The sequence below is a fragment of the Poecilia reticulata genome, linkage group LG18, assembly GCF_000633615.1.
Source record: "Poecilia reticulata strain Guanapo linkage group LG18, Guppy_female_1.0+MT, whole genome shotgun sequence".
Taxonomy (NCBI): Eukaryota; Metazoa; Chordata; class Actinopteri; order Cyprinodontiformes; family Poeciliidae; genus Poecilia; species Poecilia reticulata.
This window is the reverse complement of record NC_024348.1, coordinates 9,784,897-9,804,471: the sequence shown is the minus strand read 5'-3', so window position 1 is coordinate 9,804,471 and position 19,575 is coordinate 9,784,897. Positions and strand designations below refer to the sequence as shown.

The 19,575-nt window shown below is 40.7% G+C and overlaps 1 protein-coding gene across 2 annotated transcripts in view; it reads left to right on the top strand.

Annotated features, from left to right (window-relative positions):
- The window catches only part of arap2 (ArfGAP with RhoGAP domain, ankyrin repeat and PH domain 2), a 130,621-nt gene that overhangs the window by 68,326 nt on the left and 42,720 nt on the right, over positions 1–19,575 (top strand). For both annotated transcript variants that reach the window (XM_008435470.2, XM_008435469.1), the window contains exons 15-16: positions 7,378–7,503; positions 14,810–14,954. In XM_008435470.2, coding sequence (XP_008433692.1) covers positions 7,378–7,503; positions 14,810–14,954 — 271 coding nt within the window. The remainder of the gene's footprint in view (positions 1–7,377; positions 7,504–14,809; positions 14,955–19,575) is intronic.

Sequence of the window (19,575 nt, the reverse complement as noted above, 5' to 3'; positions counted from 1 at the left end):
TGTAAGATACACAGTCTGTGTGCCCGTTGTAAGTTTGGAAGTTGCTGGACTTCGTCATTAAAACAGATGACTGTGGACCTAACCAGACTTTTGCTGTGGAGGCGGACGTCCAACTAAGCTAACGTACTGTAAGAAGGAAGTGGTACCTGGGTCAGGAAACCTAAATGCTATCCTGAAAGACCGACGCGGTGAGATGTCGTTTTTGTTAATTCACCACTTAGCAAGTGGTCCTAAAACGGACCCAAGGTCAGATTCCTCATCTTGTTTAAGTAAAAGATGTAAAGACCACGTATCAAATTTCACAACTCTCCAATTGATTTTTTGTTCAGACTTGTAGCTTGTAGTCGTTATATTCACTCCCATCGCCGGAATTGAGAATGATGTTATTAAAAAAAGCAGAGCAGAAAAAGTGAGCAGAAGACTGCCAAGGAGCACAGCCAAGACTTGACACTGACATCATGTTTGGGATGCTGAACGAATGATAAAATCTGCAGCTTGAGATTAAGTTCTTGGGATGAAGATGTATACAGAGATGAGTATGTATGCACAGATGTATGCTTTGCATACTTATATGCGTGCTTGCATGCATAACCGCATACATAGTTAGATGCAATTTTTCCAAGGAATTAAAAATGGATTTGGATTTTAGAAAACGAGCAAAAACCCACTTTAAGACTGTGAGTGATCACTCCTTTGAAGTGGTAGTAGAGGAAGTTTGGACATTTTGTCAGTTTCTTACTAACTGCAGCAGTACAGGCAGAACCAGGAGTTTCATATGAGCCAGAAGTAAAACAGCGTAAAAAAAAAAAAAAGCCAAACTTTTGCAGATTTTGAGCTGAAGCTAAAAAAATATTTCTGCATGATCCTGTGTACATTACACTTAGTATATGAAAATCTAAATGAATCAAGTTAAAAAAAATACATTTGTTTAATAAATATTATTTTAAAGTTGCCATTTCTATTATCAGGATTTAACCATGTTTTACAGGTTTTGTTGGGGAGTTTTTCAATTGGAGTTGGCGATATGACCAAAGTGAGTTTCAATGTACATGTTGAATACTGTGACATTTTTATTTAAAGATACAGCAAAACAATAGATTTGATCTGTTTCTGTATTTCGGGTGGCACTTTGCACATATAATCCACACTTTTGAGGTGGAGATTTCCATTTTTATTTTATTTGGTGAATGCTGTTGTATCGCGTCAGTCGCCATTCCTTTTTTCTAACCAAAAATGCTGCTAAAAATGCCGTCTCAAATGGTTTTGAGACTTTTTCAGTGCTTTTGTAATGCTGTCATCTAGCTTGCAATTAGTCTTTTAATTTACTCTTTTGATGCAACATAACTACTTCCTTTTTCACTTCAATATAAACATACTAAACATAAATATAACATGTCAGGTCCAAGTCACTCAGCTTCTTACCTAGGGTTATAATAATTGTTTTAGAGTAATTTAAGCCCCTGTTGACAGTCACTAGACAGCACTTCATGTTAATAATGATCAACATTGATTCCAGATGTAGCATATAAGAACATATAAACAGTTAAATTGCTCAAATTCACGCTTTCCTCTTTTAAAAACATCTCCACTGGAACACATTCAGCCCATGTACTCTGCAGCATGGTTGCTGAGAGAAGGCTGTTTAATTTCGATGTAGAAAGAAGCGGTTGCTGTGAGAAGATTAAGCTTCCCAGAAAATACTGTCCAGATTCCCCCTGTTGACATTTCTCCACTGTTTTGTCGGACACATTGTCACATCAGACGCAGAGCTGTGGAAAGTGCCGTCTAGCATTGTTCTCGTGCATGTGGGGCCCCCCGAGCGTGCAGACAGACTTCTGAAAATTTTCATTAAACAGAAATTGAACTTTTTTTTTTCTTTTTTTTTCTCTCTCTCTCTCTCTCGCTCCCATCATTGGTGTTTGCAGCGTTATATTTGGCAGGATCAGGGAACAATTCAATACCCGCATGATGCCATCCCTGCTGCACAGCTCTGTGTTGACAGAAAGAAGATAGAATGAAAGTAGTCGCACAGCAGCCAATATCGAGGACAAAGCAGAGTTCAGACTTGTTCTGGAGTTTTAAAGAACTCCGCCTTGGGTTACAACTGACTTTTTCAACCGGATAGCAATTGCACACATGCTAGGTGACATAAGGGCAGATATGGATATTTGAGTTGTTTGCAGTGGGGTATCGCTGTTTATGGCTGCGTGTTTGGTTCTTCCCTCCATTTGGGTTTATCTTGTAAAACATGTTTTCACAGCGAGGGCTCACTTCAGGGCTTCCTTCAAAACGCCGCATACAGCCGTTAACCAGACGCTATCCTAAAACAAAATGATGACAAACATGGTCTTTTCCCAATCCCAAAACCCCTGGGACAGCAGAATGAGCCAGCAATAAACAATCAGACACCATGAAGAATTGTCACTTCTCGACTAAACTCCAAATTGGGCTAGTATGCGGGAAAATATCGTAGCCGCCTGTCTTCTCGGTGTGAATCACGCTTCCAGTTTGTGGAAAGAAAAAAAGAAAAACAGAAAAGTAAAAATAGGGAAAAAAGGCTCACCATGTCCCCCTTGGATACAGTGAATAAGAAGAAGGCTGTCAGCCTGCTTATTCCGGAGCCACTCTGCAGCCGTTATCCCTCTGCAGCGGCTCATTTGTGACTCCAAAGTTAGGACTTCCACCAAATAGTGGAGCGTGGCCACTTCATTAGCTCCTTCTTTCTGAGCGAATGTGAGTACATGCACGCAGTCCTCGATGTCCCCCCACCCTCCCACCACCACCCGCCTACACCTGTTCGCCTGAGAGCGCCCTGGGAGACGGTCGGAGCGTGTTCATTTGCATATTACCATCCCAGATTCTATTTAAGAAAGCCAATTGCAGCTCTCTGAGGCTATGCAGTTTTGCATCTTAGGAACCCCAGAGGCTCGCCTCCATGATGGGCTCGATCCCTTATTGTCAAAGACTTCCACTGTGGTGGTTTCTTATTTATTTTAAGGATCTTTTTTTATTTATTTATTTTGTTGTATGCAGTCTTTCCATGTGTAGACATGGTGATGCCACAAAGACTGTATAAAAAATTAGATCTGTTTGTGTTAATGCTGCTATGCCCTAGCTAATTTTACTTTAGCAAAGTTTCACAGTTGAGATCTTTTCCCTAATGAATTTTATTTGATTAAATTTTTTTCTGCAACTAGTTTCCTTCTAAACATTCACTAAGTGTTAAATGTTTCTAGATTAATTTTTTATTATTTTAGCACTTCTAGACATGAATGAGGAGCTGCACGACAGTGTGGTTGTTGGTGCTGTTGCCTTGCAGCAAAAAGGTCAAAGGTCAAACTTTGAAAATCAAGTAATATGTTCTTCCTACTTCAAAATGTGTACTCTGTTTCTTTGGATCATTACATCAGATTTTATTAAAATAAGTTTCGCTTCAATGGAAGGCAAATGAAAATTCTAAATGACAAGCTCCTTTTTTTTTCTTCTGCAAAAATATTTTCTACCTGCCTTAAGGTGTTAAATACAGTAAATGACCAAAAAGCAGTGAAAAGGTCAGGAGGTAATGGTCACTTTGGAAAACCTTTTTTTTTCCCCAACTAAATGCTGCTTTTAATCTAATAATTGAATGTTAATATGTCCACAGGCTGAAAAGCTCAACACCTAGACCCCTTTCCTTGCCGTCTTGTGCACAAATTGCTGTTTTCACTCATCTTCTGCCTCTACCAAGCATCATCTCTGCCCCTCCTGCATGCATCGTCTGTTTGTGCCGTCGTTTACTGCGTGTCTGCGTGTAAATGCACAAGCGCGAACAAGCTCCTCTGATTACCCCCGCTGTCCACTGCCCGTCGAAGCTCGCTTTGTAACTGCAGCCGTGGGCAAGCAGATGGCTAATTGAGCACTCTGTCATGTCACCTCCCTTCACAGGGGAGTGAGCCAATCAGCACGGGCCAGACTCCTCCACTGCTGCCCCCGCAGACAGCAGCGCAGTCCCATCCTAACAGAGTCCAGCTTCAGGGGCCCAGAGGGGTTGTTAAGCATGCTCACAGAGAGAGGCTTGTTACAACTGATACAGCATCAAGCCACTGGCTTATTTACATTCTGTCAACCTGAGTGCTTGGAAACACTTCAGTTTGCGCGTGCGTGCACGCGTGTGTGTGTATTACACTCACTTTGTTGCTGTTTTATTCTTAAAAGCTGGCATCTAATTCTGCAGTGCTGAGAAAAGTGTCTCCTAGTTTTTGTGGTGGTCTGGTTTTTTTTTGTGTGTTTTTAACGCTTGTTTCAGAATAAAAAAATGGCGCACAAAGATAGCTTGAGAAAATGCTTAGTTGCTTTAATAATTGAAACCAGAGCTCAAAGAAAAATGTTATACAAGCCAATCTTGGCTTTTTTATGAATCTAATTGCTAAACTGATTAAATTAAAGGTTCAACTTGATTAACCACTTTTGTTTTTGTTTAGATTCACTAGCCCCTACCATCTGTTTACTGCCTGTGCTGTAAAATGAAAATACCTGCTAATTTGAACCTGTCTGACAACATGAAGTAGGCTAAGCACTCTTAAAAAGGAAAACATCATGCCATAATCTAAATAAATTAAACTAATGAAAAATAGTGATTGAATTTGGTTGGAAAGGTTGATAAAGGCTTTTAAATGTCAGTGAACAACAATGATAGTCATTATTTACAAATGGAGAAAATGTAGAACATAACTGAGCGTCCCAGAAGTGGACTTGACTTTGAAATTGCTCAGAAAGAAATTTCAGAAAGTCTTCTAAGACGAGTCTTCCAAGAGGTCACAAAATTACCTAGAACAATACCCAGTGCTGTAGGCCTCACTTCCACTTAGTGATATTTTAGTGTTTGTGATTCAACAATAAGAAAGAGGCTGGGCCAAAATGGCGTCCATGGGAAGAGTTTACACAGTCACAAACACTCTGATTGTCCCCAAAACTTGGTCGAATAGTTGTCAGAAACGCTCTTCAGAGTTTTTCTCTGGCATCGCACAGTTGCTGGATTTTAATCTGCACATCCATAATGCAAATCTCCCTTTCTGTCAATCCTCAAAAGTCCTCTAATGGACTGAGATCTGGTGGCAGCAGAGGCCATTGGAGTCCACTAAACTCATAATCAACGTCAACAAATTAGTTTGCGATGATGTCAGTTTTGTAATATGGTGCATTATCCTTCTGGAAGTTGCCGGCAGTAGATGGGCGTGTACTCTGGTCATAAAGGGACTAACTTGGTCATCAACAATGCCGGGAAGGCTGCGGTGTTTAAAAGAGCCCAAAGTGTGGCGATAAAATATCCCTCACTCTATTGCACCGTCATCCTGATCTACTGATGCACGAGAGGATAGATCTACGTTTTCCAGTAATTTCCTGAAAATCCTGATGCGGCCATTTGAATGCTGCATCTGAAATGGACTCATTAAACCACACAAACATGTTCTTGTGTCCACAGAACATGGACACTTTGGTGTCCATGTTTTGGTGACACTTTCCATGTAATAGATAGATTTACTATTTATGACAAAAAAAATGGTCTGTGAAAGTATATTTACCTAGTTTGACTTTCGGAATTGAAGCTTCCATCAAATCTAACACAATAACGTCCAAGACTAAAACGTAACAAAGCTACACTTGATCTGACGAAGCATTTTTGTCTGTGTGGCCCTCATTTCTTGGTGTGGCACCATTAAAACAATCTCTTTTGCACTTTTATATAGGATGGCTCAAGAAGTCACGACTGTGATTGGCGGACATTGTTCTGAATCTAAATTCTGCTTTCTTAAGTTATTCTTTACTTCTTAAACATTTAAGTTAGTTATAACGATATAAAAGTAAGTGATCAGATTGAAGGTAAAATACGTTCCCATTAGGTGCTCCCAAACGATCCATCCTTTTTTTTTAGTCGTATATTAAGAAGCGCTTTGCTGTAAGTTTGTTCATATGATTGCTGTTAATTAATTTGACATGATGAATCCACGTACAGAACAAAGACAACGGCGTCTTGGTAAATGGACAGATTGTTTTTCTCCACTGAATGATGTGTGGGCATGAAACGAGGCGTCGGCGGTGTCGTCGAAGGGGGGGCTCGTGGGGAAATGTCGATTCAATCAAAACTGGTTTCAATTAAAGTTATTTTACCTTGCCTGATGAGAGAGCTGGAGGTGCTCAAGATAAAATCTGTAAGATATTACCAAGGCTCGGGCAGAAAATTGGACCTCGGAATGAAAGCTAATTGAATTTGAGAATGATAAGGCTGAATGTGGGGAGCTCTTAAAACTAGCGAGAAAAGGATGAGTGGAGGGAGTTCGGATTAAGGAGGGCAAGATCGGCATGCTTCTTTCTCTCTGATGGACACAGATGAGAGTAAAAGTCATTTTTAACAGATTGAGTGCATGGAGAAATGCTCTCTCAACACCCTATCCTTGCCTTTGCAAAAGTAGGACCGTGTGACAAAGTCATGACTAAATTAAACAGAACCTTGTATGATCACCTTTATGCTTCTTGTGATTAAAAAGACACTGCTGTGCTTTTTCTGAGGCCCACTGGGGAAAAAAAGAAAAAGTCTCCACATGGAGGTCAGAGCTTTGGTTCAAGAACAGTAATCAGGAATCTGGTGGGGATACATTGTATTGCTTAAGGGTAAGTCAGGAGTGGGCAAACATAACAAGGCGAGTCTGCAAAATTCAGCTTTTTTTTTTTCTGTTGAAGGACATTAGTTTTGTTTGAGTACATAACACGTATAAAACCGACAATTTAGAGAAGTGCTGTTCTACGATTAATTCATATTGGACAAAAAACGGGCAGAGACAAAGGGGGGAGAAATACAGCAACGGTTCCCAGGGTCAGGATTTGCATCGAGGACCAAAACCCTCAGTATACGGGGGTGACTGCTCTGCCACGTCTCCATGTGCCACCCAAAGTCTTTTCTAAAGTGATTTAAAGCCAACCTCAAGTGTACAAAACCACATGTCACAGATTTGAAAATGTCAACCTTTAGCATATTTCTACCAACATACTTCGTCTGTTTCAAGTAATGTTAACGTTGTTTTGGAGTGTCCCAGTCAAAGTCTCAAATTGAATCTGATGTAAAATCTGAGGAGGGAGCAAATAGGCCTTTGATTAAAGAAAATAAAATAAAAAACCTTGAACTTATCACTAAACTGGTCACAAACAAAAATGGAAAAATGCAATGCACCAGTCAGCCATTACAAGAAGAATTTGACTGTTGTAATGGCAACAGAGATTGTTTCATTGGTTACTAAGATAGATTTTGATATGCCAATTTACTTTTTTTGTTTTTTTTTTCCTTCACAAAACTTTCTATTACGTTTACACACAAATATATTAAGCAAATTTGTCTCCTTGTAGATTTCCCAAGGCTGGACCAGTGGTTAGAGAACGCTTCGCTGTCTGACGTGTCTGTCTTCATGGACGGCTTTCTCTACGTCTCGTCTGGCCCAGCTAAGACGATGCCGGATCGGCGTGGACGAGACGGTGAGTTCAAAAGCCATTTAACAAAAAGAAAAAAGAAAAACCCATGGCAAGTCCAATCAATGCATCAATCCATTTGTAAGCAATTTAAGCTGCGTGTTTGTCAAAGGTCTCCGTTCGTTAAGCGCTGGTCAATCAGTGTCAGCGTTTCAACTGTCAAACTGCCAATCGTTCAATCTGCTCAGCAAACAGTCAAGTCAGAATGATCAATGGATCTGTCTTTGACATGTGCTCTGCATGGCCTTCGGGGAGGTCTTGTCTGACAACTGTATGTAAGACGAGGCACGAGGTTAATGATGGTCTGCTGAGAATAAGATTTCAAACAAATTTAAAGTATTTACTTTTGTTAGGGGATCCCATCAACTTCTGAGTTCTCCTCTCTTTGCCCTGGAAAACAGTGAAACTTTTAATCAGGCTGGTTTTCCTACCCAGACTCCTCAGTCTGCTTCAGGTGCACACCCTGCCTGTACGACATTCCCACATCTCCAAACAGCTGGAGCATTTCTGGACCCATGGGTAATTAGCACAAGGAAGCAGCACTGGGCACTCCCTCAGGGAAAAGGTGGCTATTCGGAGGGCTGAGGACTGGGATAAGGAATTGAAGGATGGAGGGTGAAGCAGTACCTGCCACTTGAGCGAGCCGAGTCTCCTTCATATTGAGCCATTCGTCTCTATTCCCATCACCCCACAGCCCCTCAGCTCTTATTGGTGGTTGAACATGCCAGCTAATGAACAGAGCTGAGGTCTGGGGAAATTGCTTCTTACAGGGACCCGGGATAAATTTTTATCCAAGTATCTCTCGAAAATCTCATTATCTGTGGTAATGAAATTTGATTTGAGTTTACTATTTAAAAGCTAGTTTCAGTTTATTGAAATGTGGCTCTTTGTATTACGGTTCTTAGCCATCATTTACTTTTGGGAAAATTTTGTTCTCTGAAGCAACAGCGGAGATTCAGATGTAACAAAATTTGGTTTCTTTAAAGAACAGATTTTCAAATTGATCAAATGACACTTTTAATCCAATTTTAAATTTTTTTCATTTAAATTTTTTTCATTTTTTAGGTTAACTTAAACATATCGCTGAATATTGTAAGCATAAAGATTTATTTTGTATATAGAAACCTGTTTCTGGCACTCTGATTAAAAAAACTAAACAAAGCAAAAAAATATTTATATATATATACACTGCTCAAAAAAATAAAGGGAACATTAGACAACACAATATAACTCCAAGTAAATCAAACTTCTGTGAAATCAAACTGTCCACTTAGGAAGCAACACTGACCCTCTCAATGGGGACCCTCGTCGGGAATCAGTGTTGCTTCCTAAGTTTGATTTCACAGAAGTTTGATTTACTTGGAGTTATATTGGGTTGTTTAAGTGTTCCCTTTATTTTTTTGAGCAGTAATATATATATATATATATATGAGCTACATACCTTGTTTCCCCCCTTTCAGACTGAGTAGTCTTGATTAAATGTTACTGATTGACTTAAACTGAACTTGGAAATTGTTTTGAGACTTGGAACAATAAAACGGCTGTTTTGAAAATCAGGTCATACCATGCTGGCTAAAGCCAGTGGTTTCTACAGATATGCTATCAGGCTCACAATAATATTTCAATTCAAGGGAGGGAAGGTGTGTGAGGGAAAAAAATAGTATGATCCTTAGGGAGGCGCATGACAGAAAATAACTCGGAAACACTGCAAAAAGCTTACCTTCACATAGACCCACTCCATGTGGGTATTTAACTTTTACTTTTCATTTTGTGTTTTTGAAATGACTCGCAAAGCAGTGCATCTGCTTGGTTAAAGGCCGTTCTGTTCACTGTTGTGCTTTTAGTGCCTCTTGCATCTGCATGAACTCCTTTGAAGGTTCAACCTATAAAACATTTTATTATTTCATGTATTATACAAGACTTTGCTTTTGTGCTCTACTGGCACTTTAACTGCAGCTGCTGCTGCTGAAAAATTCAGCAGGGTCGGGGTGCAAAAAAAAAAAAGAAAGAACAAACTCAACGTGTTCCAACTTCGTCAATGGAAAAACAGCCGGGGCCGCGTGAGGTATTTTTGAATGTACTACAGGATGCCGTTGGCTTCGGAGGCTAATGGTTTGATGCTCTATAGATGTGTCTGAGTTGTTAATAATTCATAGTGTGAATAGGACTTAATGAAAACACTGCTTTAATGTGCCATAAGCTATTATTTTGGAGACAAGTCAAGCTAGTGTTTTTTTGTTTGTTTACAGTGCAAACTTTACAAATGCACCAAAGTGACGTGCGATTGATGTGGATGAGTAAAACGATTGTTTTTCTTGTCTTGTTTGTGGTAAAAACATGCTGTACTCCTCTAAACTCGATACTTTTGCAACGTTGACTCCAGCGGTGCAGACAGTTGATTCCCGCTCCAGTGAATCGTTCCCAGTGGACAGGAAGAAGAAGTGAATCACATTTAAACGGTCCACCTCTTTTGTGCAATTTCTTCGCGGTGCCGGAGTGACTTTTGAGGAGGTAAAGAGAGACGGCCTGGAAGTCGCTGTCTGATGTGGTGACTGGCACTGAGGAAATGGCACGCATAATTTCTGATTAGCTTTTGTCTTTTCCTCATCAGCGGTGCCCTGCCTTCGCCTGCAGCCGTAACTCACTTGCTTCCGTGGAGACGTCGAGGAATGGAGGGCTGGTGGATAGAAGTCAAATTGTTTTATTGTGCCCGTATGAACAATTCGATTGCTTTTTTCATTTGCAAACTTTGAATCCGGGTCTTCCATAACGAGACAAATCTTCTCTGTGGTTTATATTCAGATTTACTTTTCAGACTGTGAGTGGATTTTATTCTGTTTTACATTGCCTTGCAGAAGTATTTATCATCCTTCAGGCTTATGCTGCACTCACAGCCTCTGTTTAGGTACGTCTTCACCCTCATTGCTCATCTAGGGATCGAAATTTTTCACCCAACTTTCTTTGCAGCATAATTTTTTTTTATACTGGACTCCGGGTGTCTATAAACATAAGTTTTCGAGATGTTTAATTCGATTTAGGTCTTTTTTTTACTGCACTGTTCTAACATGGGAATCTGCTTCAATCTGAACTATGTTATTGAAGATTTAGTGGCACATTTAGGATTATTGTCCTGCTGAAGGGTGAACCGCCTCAGTTTCAAGTCTTCTAAAAGCTTTTCTTACAGAAGCACCACAGCATGATGCCGCCACAACCATACTTCAACATGCAGGATGTTGTGCTCAAAGTGATACGTAGTGTTATGTCCACCGCACTTCAAATGTACTCCATAAAGTTCAGTTTTGATTTCATCTGACCCTGAGTACATTTTATTTTCTCCACATGATTGGTGTGTCTCCTTAATAGGTTCTCGCAAACTCCTAATGATTTTATTTCAGAAGTGGCTATTTTTCTGTTCACCTTTTTTCTATAAAAGTCATTTTACGATTGCCAAAGTCACAATGGTCCTGTTGAGAGTTCTCTGTGACATCTGCAAAATGCAAGATCAAGTTTTCTAACCCTGCTTAAACATCTCCACAGCTACATCCCCTGACCACGTCTGCTGTGTTTCTTGGTTTTCAAGATGCTTTTTGTTCACTAATGTTCTCTGGTAAACCGCTTAGGTGTTCATAGAACAGCTGTGTTCAAAATAAGATTAATAGACTCGTATTTACTAATTAGGTCACCGAAAGAATTTTGTTCCACTGAAGCTATCAAGAGGCATAAGAGTAAAGGGCTCAATTCCAAGTGCCTTACTTTTATTTTTTTTTTATCTGTGAAAAAATGCCAGAACATGTATTATTTGCCTTCCCCCTGCATAATTATGAACTATTTTGTGTTGATCTGTGGAGCTTGCGTTCATAGTACATGCAACTTCCATTCATTTTTGCAGCATTTAGGGGACTGAGAAACACATGACAAAGATACTGATTTCCTTTTATTTCTTTTGCCATATTTGTCCATCCCTCAATGTAATGAAGTAGGCTCTAATTCTGGCACAGACATATCCTTCAGATCCTTTTCCGTTTTCTTGATTTCCATTTCGAGCCCCCCTGACAAGCTGTCCACCAGATGTCTTCGTTGCAGATATTTTAGTCTGATGGCGAGATAGGCAGAAGATTGGTGGAAGGGGGCAGACGTGGGAGTGAGAGTCAAAAGGGATTCACAAAAACGAAAAGGGGGGGAAGAAGACACGGGGCACAGCCTTTCTATTCTGATGAATACTGAATTGGATGTCCGTGCCACATCGATAAAAAGTTTAAGACAGTAGGAAAACTTACGGATGTAGCCGAGAAGCTTTGGATATGTCTCTTTTCTCCTTTGAGAGTGAGGAGAGAAACACAAGGTTAGAATTTGAATCCAGTCGACCTGTTTCGTCTTGCACATTTGGATAATTTAGAGCATTTTGTTGAAAAACGATCCATGCAATAAAGCATAAAAATGAGGGGGGGAAAGAGGTTTAGCATTCGGAGACCTTCCTTCCTTTGGAAAACACTATGCAGGGAGCTCTCTTGGTGTACGAGCTAATTGGCCCATTTTATCTGGTGGAGTCACGTACCTCGGCTGGCTTTCGCGAGTGTCGTCTCTTGTGGCTGGCTATGGCCTCCTGTGGTGTACGGCTGGGCCACGGGGCCACTGTATGTGTGTGGGAGTCGGGGGGTGGGACAGCTGGCAATGTACGCAGCTGCTCGATTGTAAATCAAGCACTATTGTTCCCCTCGTATTGCGCTGGTTCTCGCGCAGAAGCTACTGATATATCCCACCCGCTAAGAAAGAAAGCAGTCCCAGAAAAAAGACGATAGAAGGATGCTCAAGATCTGTGGCTTTCTGACGAAGCCAGTTTCCTGGTGGAATGTGTTGAAGGGATCTAAACCCACTAACCACCATAAGAGGAAGGGACTTTTGCCACATTTTTATTTATTTATTTTTTTAAACGCCACTTAAAAGTGGTTTTGTTGAACTGTTTGAAATTCATTCAGCTTTTTTCAGATTTGCGCTGCTCCTAGAAAAGCAGCCTCACAGAGAACACTCCATATTCACTGGCATCTCTTGTAAAGACGCATACAACAGCTTTTAAATGAATTATCCTTTCATAGCTGTAGCATGACGTCACACTAAATACATCGCGTATTTTTTTTCCTCACCTCTCTCACAATCCTCTTCACTTTAAAACTATTGCTCCAATTTTAGGTATGAATGCGTTTAAGCGGAGTTTACCTGACGGATCAGGATCGCGCACATTTACCTTTGTTACGGCACGTTCTCTTGTCTTCACCATTTTGAAGAGTGGCTTAGAGAAAGGTCCCTCTATCTCATGCCATCTTTCCAAATTCATCTCAACAAAAAAGTAAACAGATATTTTTCATTAACTCCTGCAACGTGACATGGGCTGATCAGCCTTTGGCTCAGCTGAGGTCTTAAAGATACCCAGCAGTTTTATTAACTGACTTCAACAGGACATTAAAAGAAGGTTTCTCAGGCCAGGTAGGATGGTTTGGAAATTGTCTCTGTTCCAAATGTGGCTCAATACAAGCTGTATCTCTTGGCGTTCTAGATATTTCTTTGTGTGGCGTCTCCTAAAGTTCTCACCCTTGTTGTGACAAAAAAACATTCACAAAGTTGTTGTTATCCCTGGTGCTGTTACTCTTTTTGCTATCTTTTGTCTGCCCATTCAACTTTCCATTGATATTGTTGTATCCTCATGTGAACAGCCATTACCTTTTGCCATTACCTATTGTGGCTTAGGCTTCTTGTGAAGTTGTAAAGGGACTATTGGATAACTGTCAGCAGTCAACACCCTGTGTAGAAATAACATTTTTGAATATGTCATATGTCTGAAGTTATTTTTTTTTTAATTGAAACGAATAAAATGTTCTATAGCAACCACTAAAAAGACTGTTGGGTATTTCTAAATATTTAAAATCTTCTGTGTAACATTTAAAGAAAGTCAATCTTCTTTAGAGATGTCAACAATGACTTCTGTATGTTATCTGGCAGGTTACAATGACAGCTGGAAGTAGATTTGTCTCCAGTTATTCGGGTGTCGCAGCTGTGACAAATGAGAAGCAACACAAAATTACAATGTAGTGCAAAACAAGAACTTTACCGTTTTGTCCTGGAAATGATGGACATGACATTTTCTGCAAAACCTCAGCGATTTAGGGGCACATTTTAAACCAAAGTGAAATGTATTTTCATCTTTTTTCTGTCACCAAGACAACACTATATCCTGCCAGACAGATTCGAGTGGTAATGGCTTTAAATACCACACTTTGTCTCTCTCTGTCTGTCCCACACCGGCACATTAAACCCCTACATGCACAGTGGGTAAATGAAGATGATGCCTCTGTAGCTGCTGGAGTTATCTTTCTTTCTTCAAATGAAGTGGGGTCAGCGAGAGGGTATTTCTTTTTAAATGCCAAGTGAGAGAAAAAAAAATAAATTATGTTGCTTTTTCTTTTTTTACTGAATTCTTGTACAAATAACTTTTTTCTTATGAACAGAACACAGAGATAAAGTGAGAAACGGCTGTAAAGAGATGCAGCGTGAGGGTGAATAGAGCAAAACTGACATCCTCCTTTTCCCGTGTTTATCACATCCCTTTTCTTTCTACATCCAGTTGTCGACACTTCCTTTTTTTTTTTTATTGGAACTATATCTGTTTCTTCAGAAGTATCACACGCGGTTGGCAGAGGAACGCACAATTAGCATATTCATGAGATGAATACGCTGGAAACTTTGGAGTTGAGAGCGACGGGGGGTTGTGGGGTGGGAAGCTGTTTGTATGTGTGTGTTTGTTGCGGAACAAGGAGAGAAAAAAAAAACAGATGGCATGGTGACTTTGAAAATCCAAAATTAGGTACGTTTTCATGAACTTCATGCTCATTGGCCATGTAAATCGCACCGTAAGGCAGTCGCAAAAACAAAAAGTTGTGTGTTTTCCAGCCTTCCTGTTGAGAAGATGTTTGTAGATTGAAACCTGCTCGCTGCTTGGACTTTACAATTTTGCATCAGTCTGCTTGTGTGTCCTTCTATGATGTCCATATTTAAAGTTGACTTTCAGTCAGCTTTAGCTTAAAATGACCACCCTTGTATTTTTTGTTTGTTTTTACTTTTTTGCATCACTTTGCATCCAAAATCCATCGTTTAATCCAAACAGTGGGTTAACGTTACCAGTACCAAGCCAAGCAGTTAATTTCTACTCATTTTGGGGGGCTAAAAGGTCTATTTGAGAAACTTTAAAATATGACACACCTAAAACAATGTTTATGATTTCTGAATTGGTATTCTTTCTGTGTGTGTGTGTTTGTTTCAGACATTGGACGACGCTGGTGTACATTGGAGGGCGGCTTCCTGAGTTATTACGAGAATGAGCGAAGCCCCTCGGCCCTAGGGAGGGTGGACGTCACCGAAGTGGTTAGCCTGGCCGTCAGTAACTCAGAAACTATGACTGGAGTCGGGTATGAGCACGCACTCACACAAATATAAAAAAATGTGTCCAAAACCTACACGAGTATCTTGGTTTTAAAATCAGGAAACCTGTTTTTTTTTTTTTTTTTAAATAAAGGACCGCCCTTTAACTACTAAAGGTTAAAACTGACTATGCATCCTTGTTGATACTTTGTTAAATGGCACTCGGCAAGTTTCACCTCATCTATCTTCTTTTTCAAGCCGGTGGTAATCTTCTGGTACAACTCTGTTTATTTGACCACTCTTATTGACAAAGCTCTTTCAGTTGAATCTGATTGTTTTTTTGTTTTGTTTTCTTGGACATACTAAGCTTTTAGCTGTAGTCTAAAATTTCCGACAGGGTTGAGGTTGGGGCATCCCAGAAGCTTAATGTTGGTCTGAAACCATTCAAGTCCTCCTTAGGTCTTTTACTCAATGTTACTTTTACTTGTCTGTGGTTTTAAATATCTCTCAGTGAATGTTGTGAAATGCCTTTTTTTTTTTTTTTTTTAATGCTTGCAAGCGTTAACCTCAAAATCGTGAATGGGGTTTTCACAAAACTCCTAAAGCTGAAGTTTTCCCTGCAGTCTGTGCAGTAAATCTATATTCAGAACGCAAGTGTATTTATTTAAACATTTACAGTCGAAAAGATTTGTCTGCGCCTCTCCTGCTGTGTGACAAAAACCGTAAAGGAAGCCTAAACTTGGTGATTAAAGTCTTTTATTTGCTCCATAACAATCACCTGCTCGTACGCCGCGAGCCGTGTCCGACATCCAGTAAACACGCAGACGCTTGTAACCGCAGACTTCCACGCTGGTTCAACTCGTCGCCGCATACGTCTTGTTAACGTGATCTCAGATCGGGCGTCGCTCGCTTTTAACGCAGCCCATCAGGGCTTTATGAGAGCTGTATTTCCCTTTTCACTTTGGCGGCAATGCAGACATCAGCAGCGCAGCGCTAACTGCCACTTTCCTCCGTTCGTTTTACTGCCACTGCCTCCCCCTATCAGCCTCGTCTCTGCCGCCGGATTATGATTTAGTTTAAAAGTTGCTCCGATGGCAAACTTTCCCTTTATTTCATCTGGAGGTGACACGAATGCAAAGGAGAAACAGATGCCTCCAACGGCTTCTGCTCGCAGTTTTTTTCCTCTCCCACTGGATCACTCTTTCTCTGCGTGTGCGTGCATGTGACGCCCGTGTGTGTGTGTGTGTGTGTGTGTGTGTGTGTTTGTGCTGCACCCCTAAAGCAAGTACTCCCAATAATGGCTTATGATTAAAGCCGAAGCTAACTCTTTAATGATGGCAGCAGATGTTGAGAGGAGTGAACAATGTGTTTGTTTGTAAAAGCTATCTGTGCAGCCATAAGAAGCACATCTGGCTCAGTAACACAACGACCCGCATAACGAGCCGGACGCCACAAATGAGGCGGTGAGCGCGGGCGCGCACGCTCGCCACCGAGCGGGCGCTGCTCTTTCGCTGCTCGCCGCAAACATCCCAGTTACAGGTCACAGTGTCACCCCGAGTCGGGGGGGACGAGCGAGAGGCGGAGGAGGGAGGGGGAGTATTTTTTATTTTTTTCCCTGTCGCTAACACTTCACTAGATTAAACTCTGCCTCGCTTCCTTTCACTTCTGCTAACTTTCCACCGACATGGCGCGCGTCGGCTCAGAGAGAGAGAGAGCAGGGACGTCTCAACCTCTCGACTGTCTGCCGCTGCTTATAAATATTGATGTATGTAGATGACACACTCCCCCCAGCAGCCTATCAGCACGCTGCAGGAGGCCGTGGGAGTCGTTTCCATTAAACGCGACGTTTTTTGGGTAATTTCACCGTGGCAGAGGACACTGCGAGACACAGAGTCGGAGGAGAGGCATACGTTTGCTCAAGTTGCATGAATATTACACAGCCACTCCTAGGAAATGAATGCAAAATGAGTGTGTCGGTTCATGATAAGTTTAACTTTTTTTCTTTTTTCTCTTTTTTAACAGAGCTGCTTGTTTTACGATAAGTATTTGCACCTTGAAAGACGCACCAAATCCATCTATTCTTTTTTTTTTTTTTTTTTTTTACGTTTTCAAGCTTCTTCTCCCTTTTTATATGACTTTACCCTCTGTTGGTCCCCTGTTTTACAACTTGCTTCCCTCACTGACTCTATTATTCTGTTTCATTAACTCCTAAAGTGAGTATAAACAGTGACTTTGTGAAAGGAGGTACAGTTTTGTGCAAAGTTATCCCTGAGGTCTTTCAATTTTGTTTCCATGAAAAAGCAAGACAATTTTTTCTTTAAAGTCTTAAAAATACTGATTCAGTAACAATAATAAATAAATGGTTTAGTATTCCTGCAGGCTCTTGGAGTCATAGCATGTGGTGGAAAACAACTCTGGGGGAACGATGGACTGGAGGCAGAGAAGCCAGTGAGAATAGCATAAAGAGCAACTCACAGTTGATTTAAACAACATAACCATTTGTTAGTCATCAGTTAAAAGTGTGCAAAAAAACTTATTTTTTAAAAAAAGTTGCTATTTTGCTTCATAAACTGAGTTTAGCTTTGAACGGCATAAAGTGCAGTGACTGGTATTTCAGCTGCTTTTTTAATTTTTTTTTTTAGCTCTCATCCACCAGTAGTTTTCTGTATCTGAGTACGGCGCTGAGCAAGTTGCGCAACATGAACAAGAAGCTGCGGCAGCCATAAAAACTCAGTTTTGTTGGTTCCAAACAAGTTGAAAAAGCTTTTGTACTGCACGTGTTTTCTCTCTGAAAGTGAGGCTGTTTAAATAAGACTGTAAATAAGCGTAGAGTATTTGAGTTTTTGTCTGGGAATGACTGACCGTACAGGTCGGGACCCTGATCTGACACTTGGGATCAGTGCAAGATCAAAGAGATCTATTGATATTTAAGATACTTAAGTCAAAATCCCCTCTTGTGCTTATTATTATTGTTTTGGCTGGTTCCAGAGCAGCGGTCCAATTTAATGACCGATTCGAGCTAAAAATGTACCCCGACTACAGTACGCATCTGGCGACTTACTTACCGTGTCAAATGTAAAATTGAAATGTAATTGAAGTTCGGGCAGGACCACTGCTGTCGGCATTTGGCTTCCTCAGACGTGTTTAAAGGCAAATGTGATGGAACAAAAGATAAACACCTCACTTCTGAATATAGCTAAATAAAAGCTATTTTTGCTCATTATTGAGATAAATCCTCTCAATAGAAAAGCAGGTGCGGTGCATAAAAGTGGCCTTTAGTGCTTTCTGGCTCGGCGCTCTCATTCCTCTGCTCTTCAGCTCGCTCTCTCTCTCCCCCCCTGTCCCCTCGTACCTATTCCTCTGCCAATACCTCCCCCTGGGACTCGCATTATTTAGTGTTCATCTCTCATCCTCGGTGTCCTTTCTTTACCATAGCATTTGCCAAGCACAACAATGTACTCTTCCGCTCTCTCCCTGTGGGACCTCCACTAACAAGCGGCTGCACACCTGCCAGTTCAGAGGCAGGAGGAGGCGTGGAGCGGAGGAGAAGACAGCGGCGGGAAGGAGGAGGAGGAGGAGAGGGGAGGGGGGACATACGAGGGCAAACACCCATGTCTCGTCTATTCCCCCGACACCTGTGAAAAGAAAGTGACTCGTTGTTGCCTTGACCCCATGCGACGTGTCGCCTTGAACGCCCGTCGCGGCAGCATTTAGAGGCGCCACCGCGTCGAGATGTAACGACTGCTTGGGATCCTGTTTGCAGGCCATTAAGCTGGCGATACGCTGACCTGTGACACTTTCATTGATAGACAGAGGCAAAGGTGTTTGAGAGCCGAGGCAAAAACAACAGGATGTGAAAAGACTAACAGAATAATGGTGGCCTTTCTTTCTTTTTTTTTTTTTTAAACAAAGTTTTGCCTGGGAGTCTGACTTTTTAAGTGTTTGTTTTTTATTTTGTTTTTCTTTGAAATAGGCTTTTGTGCATAAACGGTTGGGTCTTCTAACACACTTTAGCCAGTGAATTAACGTCCAACAAAAGTATAAGTACAAGTAAAGCTCGAGAAATCTTCAACTGTTCACTTCACAACAGGTTTTAGATTTTAACATTTATTTATTTTTCTGTTTTTTTTTTCTCAAGACTTTCTAGTGTTTTCTGGAAAAATCTTACTTGGAAAAACTAAGATTTGTTTTGTGACCCCACAGCCACGAACATTGTATATCTCATCAACATTTTATTTGATGAGCCAACACAAACGAGGTGCTGTCACCTGAAGAAATTGATAAATGGTTTCATAAACTCATTATCAGGAGAAAATGAAAAGTTGTGGAAATGGAAAAAAAAAAAAAAGAAAAAATCTTTACATATAAAAAATATGACCAGTGTGGTGAGCATTTTTAGTTAGTCTTCCTGAATGTAAATGTTTTTAAACCAGCTTTTGCTGCAGTTGCACCTGCTGGTGCTTTTTGGGAGTATTTATCTGTCAACTTTGCACATCTTCTTACATTTCCCCCCTAGTCTTTATACAAAAGCTCAGACGGATTTAATGATGAGCATGTGTGAACATCAAGTCTTGTCACAGATCTTCCATTGGATTTAGTTTTAAACTTTGATTAGGCCATCCTAAAACATGTCTCTATTTGATCTACACCAGTAGTATTAAAGGTGTT